The sequence below is a fragment of the Caretta caretta genome, chromosome 15 (assembly GCF_965140235.1).
Source record: "Caretta caretta isolate rCarCar2 chromosome 15, rCarCar1.hap1, whole genome shotgun sequence".
In the NCBI taxonomy this organism is placed as follows: Eukaryota; Metazoa; Chordata; order Testudines; family Cheloniidae; genus Caretta; species Caretta caretta.
The window spans coordinates 2,218,400-2,237,691 of record NC_134220.1 but is presented as its reverse complement, the minus strand read 5'-3'; the positions used below and the strand labels follow the sequence as shown (position 1 = coordinate 2,237,691).

General features: G+C 56.9%; 2 protein-coding genes across 15 annotated transcripts in view; one reads left to right on the top strand and one right to left on the bottom strand.

Annotated features, from left to right (window-relative positions):
• The window catches only part of EMID1 (EMI domain containing 1), a 94,977-nt gene extending 90,274 nt beyond the window's left edge, over window positions 1-4,703 (top strand). For 4 of the 10 annotated variants that reach the window (XM_048822260.2, XM_048822264.2, XM_048822256.2 and 1 more), the window contains one exon: window positions 2,802-4,703. In XM_048822260.2, the coding sequence (XP_048678217.2) occupies window positions 2,802-3,158 (357 nt within the window). In that variant the 3' untranslated portion in view covers window positions 3,159-4,703. Of the gene's footprint in view, window positions 1-926; window positions 1,018-2,801 lie in introns of all 10 variants that reach the window. The other 6 variants (XM_048822266.2, XM_048822265.2, XR_007352920.2 and 3 more) reach the window with 5 other exon arrangements.
• Window positions 4,704-4,919: 216 nt separating this feature from the next.
• Window positions 4,920-15,368, bottom strand: RHBDD3 (rhomboid domain containing 3). Of its 5 annotated transcripts, none has more exons than XM_048822271.2 (6): window positions 14,644-15,368; window positions 13,073-13,348; window positions 12,256-12,645; window positions 10,049-10,214; window positions 9,168-9,521; window positions 4,920-6,438 (listed from the first exon to the last, which is right to left on the bottom strand). In XM_048822271.2, the coding sequence occupies exons 2-6, from the start codon at window positions 13,224-13,226 to the stop codon at window positions 6,240-6,242; spliced, it is 1,263 nt and encodes a 420-aa protein (XP_048678228.2). In that variant the 5' UTR covers window positions 13,227-13,348; window positions 14,644-15,368; the 3' UTR covers window positions 4,920-6,239. The 5 variants fall into 5 exon arrangements, with proteins under 5 accessions (XP_048678228.2, XP_048678229.2, XP_048678227.2 ...); XM_048822272.2 differs by having other exon boundaries at window positions 14,673-15,368; XM_048822270.2 differs by having other exon boundaries at window positions 14,713-15,368.
• Window positions 15,369-19,292: the final 3,924 nt, after the last annotated feature.

Here is a 19,292-nt window from a genome sequence, read left to right as displayed (position 1 = left end):
GTTCCCAGTGAAAAGATGGCCCCTGCACCAAGGCACCTACACCCTGAACACATGGCAGAGGCTCTCTTGGGCAGAGGAGAAGCACCTTTAAAATGACATTGAAATATTTTTAAGGATTAACTAAAAACAGCCCCTCAGTCCCCAGTGGCATCCAGGTTGGTGCCCTTTAATGGTGAAAGGACTGGGGTCATTTATGGGGCTGCCACATCAGAATCCCTTCATTTTGTGCCGGACCTTTCCCAGCCACTGCCTCCCGCAGCACTTGGAGTAATGATCAGGGCTGAGGGACGTGAGGAGGCGGGAGAGAAGTTGATAGGAAAGGAAAGCAGGAGGCCTGGGTGGGGGGGTTCACCCACGGATGCAGCGGGGGAGCCTCCCACAACAGCATAACATTCTGGGAGGGCCCGAAAGAGGAGGCAAGTGCTGGCTGAGCAGAGGGAGCCAGGAGAGGTAGGGAACCCCAGAGCTGCTCCCTGTTCAGGGGGACGGATCTGAGTGCAGGAGTAAAGGATTCTCTCTGTTCCCACCTGGACTCTGAGTTCAATGGGAGCTAGAGGTCTGACCCTGTCTTCTCCTGGTGAGAGCTTTGCAGCCTTCTCCCCTGGAGCCTGGTGGTGTGCATCCAACAGCATGGAACCTGCCTCCTGCTCCTCAGAACAGCCTGCTGGCCCTGACAGCAGGGAGAGAGGGGAGAGCATTTACCTGTGCAAAGCACCCATCCTCCAAAGGGCGTACAGGAGCAATCGCCTGGCTGGAGCCATCTGAGATCCCTTGGGGATCCCTTCTCCTCACAGAGGAAGTTCCTCCCCCAGGCCTCCAAGCTGCTGTCCTGGTTCCCTGACTCAGCCCTCAGTGACGGATCCCCCTCCCTTCCCCCATCGAGGGTGAATGAATTCGCACTCTGTGCTCTTCTCGATCTCCACTAGGCCATTAGCTTACAATCCTTCCTACAGCAGCAGGCCCAGCTGGAGCTCCTGGCTAGAAGGGTCACCTTGCTGGAAGCCATCATCTGGCCAGGTAACAAGAGGCTCAACTTTTCCTACTCTGTTCTTCCTCAGCATGATTTCTGAACTGTGTGAGCTGGACTCCTTGAATGGCTGGGCCGCTCGGAGCCAGCCCTTTGACGGGGACCCCGTTGTATCCGTGGGCTCCCCTTTGCATGCCGAGTCTGTGGATGACAACTCCTCTGTGTGTTTGGAGCCAGATGGTTGGGATTCCAGTTAGGTGCTGATACAACCCTTCCTGTCTCGTAACTGCCAGCTGGGGATGGGGAGAGGTGCTAGTACTTGAAGCCACGAATGGGGCATCCCTAACTCAGACTGCAGGGCACGTCTGCATGGGTCTGTCCTGCAGCTCTGTGGGGCTCCTCCTCTCGCGGTGCCATTGGCACTTCGCAGCATGAGCTATGGCACAAGAGTGCCTTGGGCGTCTGCACTGGGTGTCACTCAGGTGCACTGACCATTCGTGGTTTAGCTTGGAGGAGGGTTTCCTTTCCTCTGCCCTGCAGGAGAAAGGGCACGACAAACGGCTCTGTACGGGAATAGATGCTGCCTTGATCATGGTCCTCCGCAATGTGTGTTACCTGCCTGTGGCCAGGGATGCTGGAAAATCGCAGGTGCAGATGGTCAGTGTAATGGGCTGGAAGTGCCAAGCCCACCACAGCAGGGTCTTCTGGCCACTTCCTGCAGAGTCTAAAGCCTAGCTTGTGCTGGCTTCCGTGGGAGCAGAATCCCGGCCCCCATTGTCATCAACGCTCCTCTCAGCTGCCATTGCAGAGGCTGTAGCGTGAACGCCATCTAACCGGGTAGCCCCCGAGCTCTGAGCCCGACGGAGCCATCAGCACCAGAGCCTGGCTGAGCCCAGGAGGTGCTGCATTAACATGGGCTCTGTGGTCGCCTGCCATCCCCAGCCAACTGCTTAGCTTGGAGCATGGCCCCGTTCTCTCGCCCCCTGTAGTGACTGCAGTGGAGAGTGAGCACTTAGACACAGACCCATGAAGGTCTTTAGCTGCCCCCCATGAGGAGCGGGCCTTGACTCCTTTGTCTACATGCCGCATACCTCACCTGGCTGGAGAGCGGGGATGTGAAGTGACAAACAGCCTCTCCCAGACCTGGAAGGGGAAGCCAGAGCCCAGAACTGAGCCGGAATCTCCCGCTTTGCTGCCCAGTGTTGCCTCATGTGGCTGCATTGTTGCTGACCACATACGCCTTCACGCGGGAGGGCAGGCCCAAAGGGTTCCAGGCAGTGGCAGACTAATGCAAGGCCCATGCCCAGGGGCCCCAGCCAATTTAGGGCCCCCCAGGAGCACCAGCACTGTGCCCCCCCCCTTTCCCTGGGAAAAAACCTGGCTCCATCATATGGATTCAAATAAGGGCACCATTCTCTCCTTGGCTGCTCTTCTGAAACAGCCACCTCTGCTGTGTCAGGCACATGCCTGGCCACACTGGGCCTGTCCTTGGCGATGGCACAACCAAACCCTGGGATCCGGGGCGATTCGGGGCTGAACTCTGCCGCTTTATCGCTGCTGCTGTCCGCAAAGGCAGGGAGGCTGACAGAACCTGGCCAACCCATGAGGCCAGCCCACGCCCAGGGCTTCGGCCTGCACCAGAGCAGGCAGCTGGCTGCTGGGTGCTCTGCCTAGGCCACGAGTATGCTGGCACCGCACTATGGCCAAGGAGTAGCTGGACACTGACTCCAGTGGTCAACAGAGTCAATGCCCTGCGCTCTTCCAAACTCCCTGGTTGGGTGTCAGTGGCGAAACGGCTGGATTTGACTCTGCTTTTCTTCCCTTCCCCTGCTAGAGCCAGAGCCAGGTTCAGGCACCGAACCCTTCCCCACTAGCGCCCCCAGCTTCCACCGGGGCAAGCGCGACAGGCTGGCAGCCTACAGAATCGTCCCACGCCAGCTGGCCCAGAAGGCCGAGGATGACAGCAAGTGAAGAGGGGGCAGCCCACCCCTCGGGGTGTGAGCGGGAGTCATCTCCCCAAGCATTAAGGCCCCCTTGGGCACTCTCCCTTCCCTCCTCCACATCACTCTGGACTGTCGCACGAAGAAACGCTCGAGGATCCGTCCCAGGACGTGGGGCTCACCGGCATGACGTATTTATTTGTGCTCTTTCGAAAGAGGCCTGTAACCAGTGTTATGTGTGTACTAACTGACCCCCTGCTGGCTGCCTCCTCCTGTCTCCAGCACCCCCTACCCCATGCTCCCCTCATTGTACTGCAGGGGGCGCTCTTTATCTCTAGGTGCTATTGTGTGGGATGTCTCCATGGTGCCCTTGGCCTGTAGCTCCCCAGCCTGGCAGGGATGGGAGAGAGGGCGTCGCTCGCCCTTCTGCTCCCAAACTGCAGAGGGTTTATCCTGGGCAGTCCCCAGGAATTCAGTCTTGGCTCCCCCACCGAGGGGGTGCAGGGGATGGTGCCTTGGCCCTTCCCAGTCCCCAGGGATTGGCTCAGCTCCCGTGGAGCCAAGTTCCTGCCATTTCACCAGTGAACCCATCCCCAGAGCAGGGGCTGCTGGGACAAGTGTAGCGCTGCCCAGCGCCAGGCTCTCCACCAGGCCGTTACCCCGGTACGGGTTTGGGCCCCGGCAGCCCCTGAACAGCGCTGGCATTGCAAGGCAGCTCTGCCCATACCTCTGAACACGAGCACCAAGGTGGGGTGACCCGGCTGGCCACTGAAAACCAAGCTAAGCAGGCTGAGCCAGGATGGAGCGTACACCTGCTCAAACGCTGCCGCGCTGGGCTTTGGCTGCCATGGGCCCCTCTGGCTCAGCAGCCAGCCTGCCCTTGGCCTGTGTTCAGCAAAGGCACCTGAGGGGGGTAATTACCCATGTGGCCATCCCCCATCTCAGAGTACCCAGGCCTGTCTCGGGCCCAGGGAACAGCTGTGGGGCTTCCATCATCCAGCCCATTCTTCCCCCAAAGCATGTGGGGAGCAGTCAGGCCCCCACGCCAGCTGCTGTGAGTGTGCACAGAGATGGGGCTGAGATGCTGGAACCCACTAAGGCGGGGGCACCCTACCCCCCAGGCGGTGCTCGCTGGTTCAGGCAGCTCAGCTGCACCCAACACATGCCCGCTTCTTACCCCACAAAGGCTTTACCTGGAGCAACAGTTCTTCCGGAGCAGGGGCAGCTACCACCCCTGGGTGGGGCTTCAGCTGGGCCTCAGGCAGGTCCCCTTCCAGCATCCTCAGCCCCACCCTGGGCACCTTCCCCCAGCGTGGAGGGATCTTTCCCCTGGAGGCCAAAGTGTCACCAAGGGGCAGTCGCCATGGTTGGATGTAGGCAGGGGACCAGGCCTCCATTCCCTGCTCCACCTCCTTGATGAGTCAGGGAACTCAGCATCCCCACAGCTAAGGATGGCTAGGGAGGGGAGAGACATAACCAAAACCTATCTAGCAGCCACACACCCTTGCCCCACCTCCCACCATCCTCCCTGATGTCCTGGCTGCTGTGTACGCACTTCCCTGAGCACCCACTAACAACTGGGAGAGTTGCTGTCAAATGGGGAGACGGGCCAGAAGCAGGGAAGTCTGGGGTCATTTGTGGAGAGGCCCATCTGAAGCCAGCACCCGGTGCAACCCTGCTGCTAACTGCGCAAGCGGCTGGGGAGGGAACCTGCCTTTGTATTGTGTATGCTTGTGATCCTGGCCAGCCGCAGGACAAATGGTCTAAAGGTCATTAAAACGTGTCACTAAGCTCCAGCGGCACGGCAGTCTGGCTGTGCTCCTAGAGCTGGGGTGGGGAGCAGGGGTCTCGCACCGCTGACGGGCATTGGCTGCAGCCAGGAAGGATGCTGGCTAGAGGCTCGGCGCTCCCACTCCATCCTCACCCACAGGCTGCACCAAGGGAAGGACCTGAAGGAAACAAACGACCGGCCAAGCCTGGCCACAGGCAATGAGAGCAGCCAGCAGCCTCCCCAGGGTTTGGTGAAACTTTATTTCTCCAGCAAAGAACAGCAACAGTTCACCTCCAGGGGTCCACAGGTAGCTCCCCAGGCAGGCACGTCCGGCTGGCCGGGCAGCAGGCACTTCTGCATGGGCCCTTATCAATGGTGGCAGAGCTCGCTGGCTCTCACAGCCTGTGGCAAGATAGACCAAGGCTGGAAAGCAGCTGAAGGGGGATGATGCTGGTGGTCTCCAGGTGAATCCCATGTAGGCAGGGCACCATCATGTCAGCAGCTGGTAGGCCCAGGAGCCAACACCTTGGTAAAGCCAACCAGAGGGCAGGCAGAGAAAGCAGGTTCCACCTTCCAGGCAATGGGATGGGAGCTGGCAGGCACCTTTCCCTGGCTAGCCCTCCCCTCTGCTTTCCAGGGGAGTCGGCCTTTGGGGAGCTCAGCCACATGCTGCGGGATGTTACAGTTACTGTTTAGGATTCCCAGACTGCTGGTGACATAACCCCCCACCCTGAATGCCATGGGACTGCCTGGGACGATGCGATGTGTGGCAGAGTTTAGGCTCCACAGGACACAAGCATGGATCTTGCCTGTTTTCTAGCATCCCTTGCCCCCGGCAGCAGCATTAAACCTGGAGCTCCCTGGGCTGTGGAGTTCCTCGGTGCTCCTGCCCCCACTGCTGGCCTCACCCCCAACCCCAGCTAGTGACAGGATCTGTCTACACTGGTGCTTCCTAATGCCAGTTACTCAGTCACCAATTAGCTAATATATTTGCCCATGCTAGCGTGGATGCTCCCTAACTGTGAGTTCCAGGACACGGCTTGAATACCAGCCCAAATCATAAAGGCTTGTGCCCTGGAACAAACATTTGGGAGGACCAGAATGGCCTGTACTAGCCTGGCTGCTAACTCACGTTAAAATTTAGCACGGCCTTACCAAGGAAGGGATGGGTCAGGCAGAAAACAAGAGGCCGGAGCCTGTGGGGGCTGGCACAAGAGAAGGGATGGAGAAGGTAGGAGGCACCATGCTGCATGTGACTCCTCTGCACAGCCCAAGCCATGCCTCAGTCATGCAACTGCTCTTCCTCCCTGCAGCACCCAGCTCAGAAGCGGCCTCACCTCTCCTGTTTCCCCATCCTCTCACACAGCTGTTCCCAAGGGAGCCCAGGCCTGGAGCTGAGCCCTACAGGACTCCCACATCTTCGGATAGAGGGTGCAGGCCCCCAAGCTCATGGTGCTTCCAGTAATGGGCTTTGCTCTCTTCCTTCCCTAAGGGCCTGGTGATCTCAAACACGATGGCTCAGCTTTGGGCCGTTATTTCTGCTGTTAATTACTGGAGCCCTTTACTCTGTGGTGGGTATGGCTTGCTCTGTGGGAAGCAGATGCTCACGGCAGGCTGGCCTGCTCTCCAAAGTCACCACGGCCTTGTCCCCGATCTGGCCTCCGATCAGCAGCGAGACGGCCCCCTCCACTCGGCCCGTGGCTGCCAGGGCCACCACTGCATGCTCTGTGGGGAAGCCCATCCTCTCCAGCTGCTGCAGCCTGGGGAACGAGGGGAACAGAGGCCATAAGAACGGCCAGATTGGGTCAGACCAAAGGTCCACCTAGCCCAGTATCCTGTCTTCTGACAGTGGCCAATACCAGGTGCCCCGGGGGGGGAGGGATAGCCCAGGGTTGTGAGTTCAATCCTTGAGAGGGCCATTTAGGGATCTGGGGCAAAAATTAGGGATTGGCCCTGCTTTGAGGAGGGGGGTCAGACTAGACGATCTCCTGAAGTCCCTTCCAACCCTGACATTCTATGAATGAACAGAACAGGTAATCATCAAATGAGTGGAAAATTGCTAACATAGTTCCTATTTTTAAGAAAGGTAAAACAATCCGGGTAACTACAGGCCTGTTCTTTTGACATCTGCAGTATGCAAGGTCTTGGAAAAAATTTTGATTATAAAGTAGTTAAGGACATCGAGGTCAATGGTAATTGGTACAAAATTCAACATGGTTTTACAAAAGGTAGATTGTGCCAAACCAACCTGATCTCCTTCTCTGAGAAGGTAACAGATTTTTTAGACAAAGGGAACGCAGTGGATCTACTTTACCTTGATGTCAGTACAGCGTTTGATACAGTTTCACATGAAGAATTATTAGCTAAATTGGAAAGATGGGGGTCAATACGAAAACTGAAAGGAGGATAAGGAAATGGTTAAAGGGGAGACTACAACGGGTCACATTGAAAGGTGAACTGTCAGGCTGGAAGGAGGTTACCAGTGGAGTTCCTCGGGGATCAATTTTGGGACCAATCTTATTTAACCTTTTTATTACTGACCTTGGCACAAAAAGCGGGAATGTGCTAATAAAGTTTGTGGATGACACAAAGCTAGGCGGTATTCCCAATACAGAGAAGGACCGGGATATCATACAGGAAGATCTGGATGACCTTGTAAACTGGAGTAATAGGATGAAATGTAATAGTGAAAAGTGCAAGGTCATGCATTTAGGGATTAATAATAAGAATTTCTGTTATAAACTGGGGACGCGTTACATGGAAGTAACAGAGAAGGAGAAGGACCTCGGAGTACTGGTCGATCACAGGATGACTATGAGCTGCCAATGTGATATGGCCATCAAAAAAGCTAATGTGGTCTTGGGATGCATCAGGCGAGGTATTTCCAGTAGAGATAAGGAGGTGTTAGTACCGTTATACAAGGCACCGGTGTGACCTCATCTGGAATACTGTGTGCAGTTCTGGTCTCCCATGTTTAAGAAGGATGAATTCAAACTGGAACAGGTATAGAGAAGGGCTACCAGGATGATCCGAGGAATGCAAAACCTGTCTTATGAAAGGAGACTCAAAGAGCTTGGCTTGTTTAGCCTAACCAAAAGAAGGCTGAGGGGAGATAGGATTGCTCTCTATAAATATATCAGAGGAATAAATACCATGGAGGGAGAAGAATTATTTAAGCTCAGTACCAACGTGGACACAAGAACAAATGGATATAAACTGGCCATCAGGAAATTTAGACTTGAAATTAGACGAAGGTTTCTAACCATCAGAGGAGTGAAGTTCTGGAACAGCCTTCCAAGGGGAGCAGTGGGGTCAAACGACATATCTGGCTTCAAGACTAAGTTTGATAAATTTATGGAAGGGATGATATGATGGGATAGCCTAATTTTGGCAATTAATTGATCTTTGACTACTAGCGGTAGATATGCCCAATGGCCTGTGATGAGATGTTAGATGGGGTGGGATCTGAGTTACTACAGAGAATTCTTTCCTGGGTGTCTGGCTCGTGAGTCTTGCCCACATCCTCAGGGTTTAGCTGATCGCCCTATTTGGGGTCAGGAAGGAATTTTCCCCCAGGGCAGATAGGCGAAAACCCTCCAAGGGCCTTTGCCATTCTCTGCAGCATGAGGCACAGGGTCACTTGCTGGAGGATTCACTACACCTTGAAGTCTTTAAACCACGATTTGAGGACTTCAATAGCTCAGACATAAGTTAGGGGTTTGTTACAGGAGTTGGTGGATGCAATTCCATGGCCTGCATTGTGCAGGGGGTCAGACTAGATGATCACAATGGTCCCTTCTGACCTTAAAGTCTATGATTCTATGAAATTATCCATCCCCTGTTGCCCATTCCCAGCTTCTGGCAAACAGAGGCTACGGACACCATCCCTGCCCAATAGCCATTGATGGACTGATCCTCCATGAACTTATCTAGTTCTTTTTTGAAGAAACCTTTGGACTGTGGGTGGGGACATGGGGCTGGGCAGGGAAAGCAGGGGCAGGTGGGGAGAATTCAGGCCTGTTTGATGTGGATGGCTCTGTGGTTGCTGGTGGGCAGCCCACACTCCCACAGGGTCCATGCCCAACACACACACATGCAATGGCGCAGACAGCAGTCTGCCTGCCCATCAGGTGGCCCGAGACTCCACAGCTCCTCATGTGCAATGCTCTGCCTGTAGCTGTCACTCAGCAGGGTTGAGCTAGCCCAATCTGGCCAGGTCAGCATGAGAGGACCTTGGCAGGGGGAGCCATGAAGCATGAACAAGCTGCACCAGGGGCTGCAGCCAGCAGAGATGGAGGGAACCAGAGGGCAGCCCACGCTGTGCTCTCAGGCTCAGTGGGTGCTGCCCAAAGAGCCCCCCAATTTGGCTCTGGGTTAGAAGCCAAGTGGGCTGAAGCGTCTGGCCTCTGCTCCACACTGGTCACTAAGGGGTGCCTCCCTCTCCATCCCCCAGGCATCACCTTCCCCCTCCCCCCGCCATGCCCCTTACCGCAGAGAGGAGACGGAGGATTTGGAAAGCTGAACTCCTCCCACGGCAGCCTCCAGGCTGGCGTCCTTCAGGGAGGCCTGGATCCCGGCCAGCAGCAACTGCTCATCCAGCAGGACCTCTCCCGGGCCCAAGAGTGATGCCCCAGAGTGCAGGCTGGGGCTGTCCCATGAGGGAGGGCCCCCATGGAGATTTGGGAAGCCAGCCAGAGGGACGGACGGGTATGACATCCCAGAGCCCTGCCAGCACCTAGGTCTTTCAGCAGCCCAGGGAGAAGCAGGTGCCATGGCTAAGGACTGATCTGAAAGGCCCCCCGAGAAACACTGCTGGGCTGAGGGGGCAGAGAGTCCTGGAGACCTGGGAATCAAAGAAGGAATCAGAGGAGAGTCCAAACAGACAGCGGGAGGGAGCAGTTTCCTAACCCACCACAGAGGGCAGCCAGGGTGTCCCCCAATTGAGTGGGGGTTGTGGGGGGGAGTTCCTTTCCTTCACTGGGGTTGGGGAGTGCCCCCTGACTCTAGCAGGGACATGTTTCTCACGCTGGCGATGCCAGACCCTAAAACAGTGATACAGGAGACTCCCTGTGTCCGGGGGAGGAGGTTTTGGGTCAGCTGACATCCCACCCCAGGACTCCTTGCTATGCAGCACTAGACCAGAGGGGTTGCTAGTGGGTGACCCTCCCTCCTTGCCATCTCCAGCCAGGTTTCTGCTAGGCAGTCCAGAGCACTAACTGCCGGGACATTGAGGGAGGGAGATAAACAGCAGTAACCAGCGGGACACCAGGCCCGCCTGGGGGCACAAGGGGAGAGCCAGGGGCTGTAAGCTGATGGTGTCTCTCATAGTGATGCAGTGAACCCCAGCCAGCCTGGAGCCACCCCACGTACCTGCCCCTGGTGCTGGCCACATGGCTTGTGGGAAGGATCCCCCCTCTTGGGCACAGGATAAAGCGGACGAATCTGCTTCCCGCCAGTGTCCTGCAGACGGTCCCATCATGCAGCACTTCCAGGCGCCTCTCCGACAGCTCCAGCCACGACAAGACCCTGGACCAATCTGCCACCAGTTCCTCTGGTCAAGGAAAACATCTGCTGCTGGCCCCAGCTGGGGATGCTTCCTGGTCCCCAGCCTGGCTAGCTAGGAGCCAAATAACCCAAGGGCCTGCAAGGCATGTTGGGATCTGTAATCTCCATAAAGATGATGGCAGCTGTGACTGGCTCGTTTTAACCACATTAGAGGCAGAGCTCAGGTGCCTAATAATGCTGCCCTCAGCTGGGCAAAACTCCCCTGGAGTAACCGCAAACCCCAGGGATGGTTACTTTACGATCAGCGTGTACATCAGGTTGTGCCAAGGTCTGCGAGCATGAGCCAGAGACGGGCACCGGGAGAAAGCTCACGGAAAGGAGAGTGTCTGAGGTCATGCAATGGATGCCAGGCACTCAGTGCTAAAGAGGCGTGGGATAGCCAGGTCACCAAGCTTCTGGGGGGCTCCCGCTCCTTTTCACTGAGATATTAACTGGTGTTTAGTGCTGGTGCAATGACCACCTTGGGAGACCAAACCCCTAAGCTACTAAAAATATACCAGCCGTGCCAGCTTCCTACCCAACAATGCGCCTCTGCCCTGAGCTGAGAGATGGGAAGGAAGAATCCAGCTCTACAGCCCAGACAAGAGGGTCAATTAGTGGTTGTTGGCATGGTGGTTTCTGTGATGTGGGGACACCTAACCCCTAAGAGCTGGACTGAGACTCATCAAACGTCTTTCACATAGGCCACTGAAAAGCTATCAGGTGGGAAGGACTTTCACTCCCTCCCAGCCAGGGCAGCATCCAAACTAGGCTCCATATCCCATTTCCAGAGCGGGCAATCTGGGGCCTTAGCTATTTTCCTGTGGAGTGGACTGTTTTCTCCACAATCTTAGCTTTCATTTAAAAGAATTAATGGCTGAATTGTGACCCCAGGCACTCACCCACCACTGACTTCCATAGAGTCACATCTGGGGGAGGCTGAGTGGAATATTCCCCAGTTTCTTGCCTTTCTGTTTGTGAAGACTCCTTCTGAATGCAGTGTCCTGCTTCCGAGTCTGCAGCCTGGCTTGGGAGGCCGGGGGGAGGAGGGGGGGTTGCTTTGCTGGACATTGCTACTTGCTGTTCCTGCTGCCGCCATGGCACCGAAAATACACATGCGTTGCAAACCTCCCGGCTGCCAGCTCCACGCGTGTGATACTTGCCTAGTCCCCGCTGACTTTGGCACAGCTGCTGCAGGCTGCACCCACTGGCTCCATTGGCCCTGTGATGGGGCATATAAACCCCCCTCTGCACTGTCACTAGGGCGAGTCGCTACCTCCCCAGCTGTGGCTAATTAGTTGACCTGCAACAGCAGGGCTAGGAGTCTGCAGGCCAGGCAGAGGGGTGGCAGCCGACGAGGCTGGGACACAGATTGCTAGGAAGCTGCCCAGCAAGCAGGCCCTGATGCCTCTGAGGAGTGGGGTGAGGCTGCTGGTGGAGGAGGAAGAGGCCCCTAGTTGGGAGGGATAGCTCAGTGGTTTGAGCTTTGGCCTGCTAAACCCAGGGTTGTGAGTTCAATCCTTGAGGGGGCCATTTAGGGATCTGGGGCAAAAATTGGGGATCGGTCCTGCTTTGAGCAGGGGGTTGGACTAGATGACCTCCTGAGGTCCCTTCCAACCCTGATATTCTATGGTCCCTTCTCCTGCCAGCTAGAGCAGAACTGGACTCACTTAGGGCGCTGACAGTGGGCCTGGGAGAGATATGACACACGGCTCTGACGATGGCTGGGGTTGAGCTAGGCTCAGGAGAGCCGGGTCTTAAATGGCTGGTGCACTTCCAGGACTGAGGCACCTAATATCTAGGGGTGGCAAAGCCCGGTGGAGTCCCACCCAGTCCCTCTCAGGGCAGGATTGTTCACTGGAGCATTATCCAGAGGCATCCTCCCCTTCCCTGGGGACCCCATTGCACAGGCCAACTGATCACACTGGCTTGCAGCGTCTGCAGGTATCCCCGTGCCCCTCTTCAGGGCCCAGTCAGTACCGTGCCAGGCTGGCGAGGCCCCGGGAACACCTTGCCCATCACACAGAGGATACAGGCCAGCCCTGTAAGCGCACCACTCAGGTGGAGGAGGAAGGGGCACCCGGGGGAGAGAAGCTGGCTGAATGCAAGGAGCAGCCAGGGCAGGGCCACCGCACGCGCCTGCCCCGTGGCCCCAGCCCTGCTCCTCAGCACCAGACGGCGCCCCAGCATGGCCAGGTGGACCGGAGTGTAGCCGCTGGCAGCAGCAGGGGGAGGCGCCCAGAGCCCAGCCAGGACAAGGTAGAGCACAGCCGAGATCACCGCGCTGAGCAGGGAGGCGTGGAGGTAGCGCAGGGTGCCGTGGTGCCGCTCCTGGCGCCAGCCCAGCACAGGGAAAAGCAGCACGTTGAGGAGCAGGAGGGCGGGATCCGTGTGGCACAGACAGTAGGTGGCCAGGCGATACACTGGGGAGAAGAGTGAGGGATGACCCGTTACTGTGGGACTCTCTGTATTTACCTTCCTCCTCGGGGAGCCCAGCGCTGGGAAAGGACTTAGCACAGGCCTGGGCCTGACCAGGTCTGGTCCTCTCCTCCTCCACGCAGCGGCCATTGGTCTCATTTCACAGCACGCTGAAAGCCCCCCAGGGCCTCTCCCTGCCCCACCAATCCCTGCGCAGGATTCGCCGACACTGGAGCTGCACGCGCCATTCCCAGCTCAGTGCAGCCAGCCCGCCAGCAAGAGACGGGGAACCTCTCTGCTCCCAGTGGGATGCTCCAGTCTCCCACCAGTGACTTGTTAAACAGCCAGGCACCAGGAGTGAGAGCCCTGGAGCAAGGCTACAATCTGAGGGGTGGGCAAGAGGAGGGGGGTAGGGGCGGGACAGGTACCCACCTTGGAAGTGTCTGAACAGCAGGGCTGGCGCTAAGGACAGATTCTCACAAACCCCCAGCAGCCAAAAGATGCCAAGCAGCAGCATTAGGGTAACAGAAGCAAGTGGGGGGCCCTCCAGTCCCCGCATCCATGTTCGGTGCCTCCTGGGCAGCATCACCTTGAGAGGGGAGACACAGCTACACCATGGTCCTCTTGGAGGGACCCTGGATTTCGGGGGACTTGGCAAGGCAGGCAGAGGCAACCAGGGCCTGGGAAATTCTCAGACTCCGGGACTGTCTGTGGGGAGAAGGGTGGACTGAGTCTCCCAAATACACAAGCAAACCATATAAGAGCAATGAGGATGCTTGCCCCAGGCTGTGCCCAGGTGAGGACAACCCCCCGGGATCCATTTTATGCAGAAGCAGGGAGCTCTGACCAGGGCATCCCAGTGTGTCCCCTGATGCCCAATACACAAGGAAACAAGGAGCCTCGAGCTTGCCCAAACTTCACCCTGGCCCCAATACATGAGCTGGGACCGTCTCCAAGATGCTGCCCTCTCGGAGCCCTGTGCCTGGCAGGCTGCACTCTGGCACCCAATGCTGTTACAGGAGGGATCTCCATACCCAGCACCCATCCTTGTCAGCATGTGAGTTGCAGGCAGATGAGAGGACCATGTAGCCATGCGGTTGTGTGGACTCTGTCCTGAGCTGAGGGTCAGGGCTACTGGTTTCCTTTGTGGCCCGGCAGCGAGGTGTGAACTGTGATCGCTCACAGCAGTTACCAGCCTGCCAGGCACTTGCAGCTGTGTGAGACAACACCACAGCCGAGAGCCACTCATGCTACAGAGGAGGGACCGCGAGGCAGTCAGCTCACAGCCGGCTCGGCCCTGCAGTGCCCACTGCCCCGGGGCGGGAGAACCGCCCAGCTGGCCTCAAACACAGGACAGCAGGTGGCTGCTCTTTCTGAAGCCTTGTGTTGCAAACCCTGCAGCTCATGTGCTGGCCTGTGCCCTGCTCCGGTGCCAGGACCGGACTGCCAGGAGCCTCCCCTTCCCCACCCCAAAAAATAACTCATGGCCTCATTTCCCCAGCCCCTGGCTGTCTGGGTCCCTGTTGCTGCAAGGAGCATATGGAAGGCACCCAAGTCTGGGTCCGTGGGTTCTCGGCCTGTAGGATGGTGTCCCTGAGGGCCCATGCGCCAATGCCCAACGGGGGACATAAAGGGGACACTTGTATTTGGGCCTGGGGGAAGGGAGGGGGTGCCCACCTCCCCGCGGGCTGGGGGGAGGGAGGAAGGGGGGGTGCCCACCTCCCCGCGGGCTGGGGGGGGGGAGGAAGGGGGGGTGCCCACCTCCCCGCGGGCTGGGGGGGGGGAGGAAGGGGGGGTGCCCACCTCCCCGCGGGCTGGGGGGGGGGAGGAAGGGGGGTGCCCCCACCTCCCCGCGGGCTGGGGGGGGGGAGGAAGGGGGGTGCCCCCACCTCCCCGCGGGCTGGGGGGTGGCCCCACCTCCCCGCGGGCTGGGGGGGGAGGAAGGGGGGGGTGCCCACCTCCCCGCGGGCTGGGGGGGGGGGAGGAAGGGGGGGTGGCCCCACCTCCCCGCGGGCTGCTCTTCGCTCCGCACCGAGGGCCGCTCCGGGGCAGCAGGGCCAAGCGTTTCCTACCGCTCCGGGCTGCTCCGCTCGCTGCTGGGCAAGCTCGGCGCGGGAGCCGGCTCCGCTGCTCCCAGCAGGCCGCGTGCCCTGCGGCTCCCGGGGCGGCGTGTCCTCACCGGGCGGAGGACGCAGCAGCCCGGCCGTGCTCCCCGCCCGGCATGTCCTCTCCGCCCGAGCGCCGGGCCGGCCAGGGAGCGCCAGGAAAGCGGAACCCTGCGGGTGAGCGGCGCGTCTCCGCCCGATGCGCTGCCCGAGTTCGTGCGGGGCGGCTCTGGCCCGCGCGGGACAGGCCTCGGGCCGGCTGATCAATGGGCCCTGCTGGCCGGGGGCCCTGGAGCTTTGCTCCTTCTAGGCCAATGCGAGCATTTCCCCGGCCAGTCTCCCTGCCCCGCGCGGAGAGCTGGAAGGGTTTGTAAAGGAACCGGACTGGTCTGGTCTGGTCTCGGCTGCTCGCTCCCGTTTGCGTTGGACACGGAAAAGTTCGTTCGGGTCCCTTTTGCGGTCCAGGTGGCACCGCCGCGTTTGGGCTGCAGGGAGGCTCCAACCCGAGCAGCTGCACGGGGGAAGAGGTGGCAAACCTCACGCTTCAGGGCTCAAGGCCTCGCTGCCACAGACCGGGGCAGGGGCAGATTACCCCACCTCTGCTCCCCCGAGGTTCTTACACCGCCCCTGAAACACTGGGTCCTAGCTCCGGTCAGGCAGGATCCGGGCAAGCGGGACCTCGGCTCTGAGCCGGCCTTGCAATGTGCCCTTTTCTTCGTTTATTTTTAATCTAATAAAATATTGCTATTGCCATTGGATTTTGTGACCCAAAACACAAGCGTGGGGCCCAACGGACTTGGACGTTGGAGGCCCATGATGCAGAATATTAGGGTACAAGACACAGAGGTGCTCAGTAGCCAGGCCTCATTGAAATCAGTGGGAGATGTGGGTGCTCAGCCCCTCTGAAATTCATCAACAGGGCCAGCTTCTTTAAAGGGCTCAGCTATATTCACCTCTTGGACCAGATCCTGTGCTCCACCTCGGACTAAATCAAGAATTGCCTCTCCCCTGGTGGGTTCGAGGACTAGCTGCTCCAAGCCGCAGTCATTGATGAGGTCTAGAAACTTTCTCTCAGCATCCCCTCCTGAGGTGACAGGAACCCAGTTAATATGGGGATAGTTGAAATCCCCCATTCTTATGGAGTTTTCTATTTCTATAGCCTCTCTAATCTGCCTGACATTTCACAGTCACCAGCCTGGTCACTAGTATATTCCTACAGCTTTACTCAAGTGAGATTGTAACGGGGTGCATACCGCACCCCATTGGATTTAGTCCCTTGGCCCCGTTCCTTAAAGACTCAGGGACGCTGTAAGCTGGTGCAACACCTGTGCTCTTTATTTGGTGTCCATTCCCACCACCAGTTTCCCGCTATTTACATGGCTTGGCCTGACCAGCAACCAACTAGTAGGCTCTTTCCTCCCTCCGAGCCGGGCCGGAGCAAGCGCTGGCTATTTACCCAGCCCCAATCCATTCCCCCTGATTGGGGCTGGGGCGGCAAGAGCTGATTAAGGGCTTCCCTAGCAGTGCCCTACCACAGAGATGTTATGCAAATTTGCACATATATCCCTTAGCTCATTACATGATTTTCATATAATTTAGGCATGACCATAAGCTTTGGCATAAGGTTAGTATACCCCACTCTGAGCAGTAGCAGGGGATAGAGCACAGAGCTGCACAAAACTTGGGTGATGTGTAAGCTGAATGGGTGCTGAAGTGTCCAGGGTGTATATGAGTGGTGAGAATCTGGGGAGCTGAATTTGGGGGGGGGTGTGGGTGGAAGATGACAGTGGCTGTCAGAGGAGTGTCTGGCTGGAGGAACTGGATTTGTAGAAGTGTCCAGGCCGGTGACTGGGTTCCAGGAGGGGAAAGCTGGGGTCTAACTCAGTGGCAGGGAAAGCTTGGGATAGAGGTACAGGAAGAGGGGATTGTGGTGTGCAAGGAAAGCAATAGGGGATCTGGCTGAGGGAAATGCAGGAATAGGTTTGTGGAGTATCTGGGGGGGGAGGTGGATAGCTTGGGGAAGAAGCTAGAGACAGCTTGGTGTGTGGAGGAGATAGCTGGGGGGTGACTTTGGGGGGCGTCTGAGGAAGATTGAGGGTTTGTGTCCGAGTGTTGGGGGCAGCTGGGAGGGATGGTAGTCTGTAGAGCTGGTTGGTGGGGAGGGGCTGGGTGGCAGCTGGGTGGAAGAGCTGGGGCCAGCACTAAGCCCCCCACACCTTCTCTTCCTGCCTCTTCTTGGCTGCTCCTTCCCTGCTCAGATCCAGCAGGGGGTGCAATAAGAGAGAGGCCACTGAGCTTCAGTTGCAGGTCATTCCTGCAGCCCAGCCCATGCAACCTGGGCTGTGGGCATGCCACAGGGAGGGCTGCATATGTGAGTATCACATGAAATGCCTCTGTAGCGCTTCTCAGGCCAGGCTTCTGCTGAGTGGGGTCCAGCTACACCCATGGACTCTGCTGGCCTTTGTGGGGATGGACAGGCTCCCCTGCAGTGGGGCTCAGCTGGGCTCCTTGAGCGTGGTTCCTTCTCCACTGGAAGAAAAATAAATGCCAAGCGCCCCCTCTCCCAGAGCCAAACTGAGCAGTCACTCAAAGGAGATTGTGCACCTCCTCCCTCTCCTTTCTCTGATCAGCAGTGAAAGAGCTAACAGCCTCGGAATAGGTAACCTGTAATCCTCTGCGCTAACACGCCATTGAGAGGAATGGGGCAGTTTGCACCTCGCACAGCTCTGGTTTCAGGCTCTCTACAGCACCAGGCAGATATTACTGTGTCTGGCACACTCCAGGCACTACTGAGGGGTTTGTTTACAACTGTAAAGGACACAAACTTGCTTTTTCTTTTTCATAGAAATCATAGAATATCAGGGTTGGAAGGGACCTCAGGAGGTCATCTAGTCCAACCCCTGCTCAAAGCAGGACCGATCCCCAGTTAAATCATCCCAGCCAGGGCTTTGTCAAGCCTGACCTTAAAAACTTATAAGGAAGGAGATTCCACCACCTCCCTAGGTAACCCATTCCAGTGCTTCACCCTTCTACTGAACTAGTGTTTCCTAATATCCAACCTAAACCTCCCCCACTGCAACTTGAGACCATTACTCCTTGTTCTGTCATCTGCTACCATTGAGAACAGTCTAGAGCCATCCTCTTTGGAACCCCCTTTCAGGTAGTTGAAAGCAGCTATCAAATCCCCCCTCATTCTTCTCTTCCGTAGACTAAACATCCCCAGTTCCCTCAGCCTCTCCTCATAACTCATGTGTTCCAGTCCTCTAATCGCAAAAAGAAAAGGAGTACTTGTGGCACCTTAGAGACTAACCAATTTATTTGAGCATAAGCTTTCGTGAGCTACAGCTCACATTTTTGTTGCCCTCCGCTGGACTCTTTCCAATTTTTCCACATCCTTCTTGTAGTATGGGGCCCAAAACTGGACACAGGACTCCAGATGAGGCCTCACCAGTGTCGAATAGAGGGGCACGATCACATACCTCGATCTGCTGGCAATGCCCCTACTTATACATCCCAAAATGCCATTGGCCTTCTTGGCAACAAGGGCACACTGTTGACTCATATCCAGCTTCTCGTCCACTGTAACCCCTAGGTCCTTTTCTGCACAACTGCTGCCGAGCCATTTGGTCCCTAGTCTGTAGCGGTGCATTGGATTCTTCCATCCTAAGTGCAGGAGTCTGCACTTGTCCTTGTTGAAGCTCATCAGATTTCTTTTGGCCCAATCCTCCAATTTGTCTAGGGCCCTCTGTATCCTATCCCTACCCTCCAGCGTATCTACCTCTCCTCCCAGTTTAGTGTCATCTGCAAACTTGCTGAGAGTGCAATCCACACCATCCTCCAGATCATTTATGAAGATATTGAACAAAACCGGCCCCAGGACTGACCCTTGGGGCACTCCACTTGATACCGGCTGCCAACTAGACATGGAGCCGTTGATCACTACCCGTTGAGCCCGACAATCTAGCCAGCTTTCCATCCACCTTATAGTCCATTCATCCAGCCCATACTTCTTTAACTTGCTGGCAAGAATACTGTGGGAGACCGTGTCAAAAGCTTTGCTAAAGTCAAGGAACAACACGTCCACTGCTTTCCCTTCATCCACAGAACCAGTTATCTCGTCATAGAAGGCAATTAGATTAGTCAGGCATGACTTGCCCTTGGTGAATCCATGCTGACTGTTCCTAATCACTTTCCTCTCCTCTAAGTGCTTCAGAATTGATTCCTTGAGTACCTTCTCCATGATTTTTCCAGGGACTGAGGTGAGGCTGACTGGCCTGTAGTTCCCTGGATCCTCCTTCTTCCCTTTTTTTAAAGATGGGCACTACATTAGCCTTTTTCCAGTCATCCGGGACTTCCCCCAATCGCCAGGGGGAAGATTTTCAAAGATAATGGCCAATGGCTCTGCAATCACATCTGCCAACTCCTTTAGCACTCCCGGATGCAGCGCCTCCGACCCCATGGACTTGTGCTCGTCCAGCTTCTCTAAATAGTCCCGAACCACTTCTTCCTCCACAGAGGGCTGGTCACCTCCTCCCCATGCTGTGCTG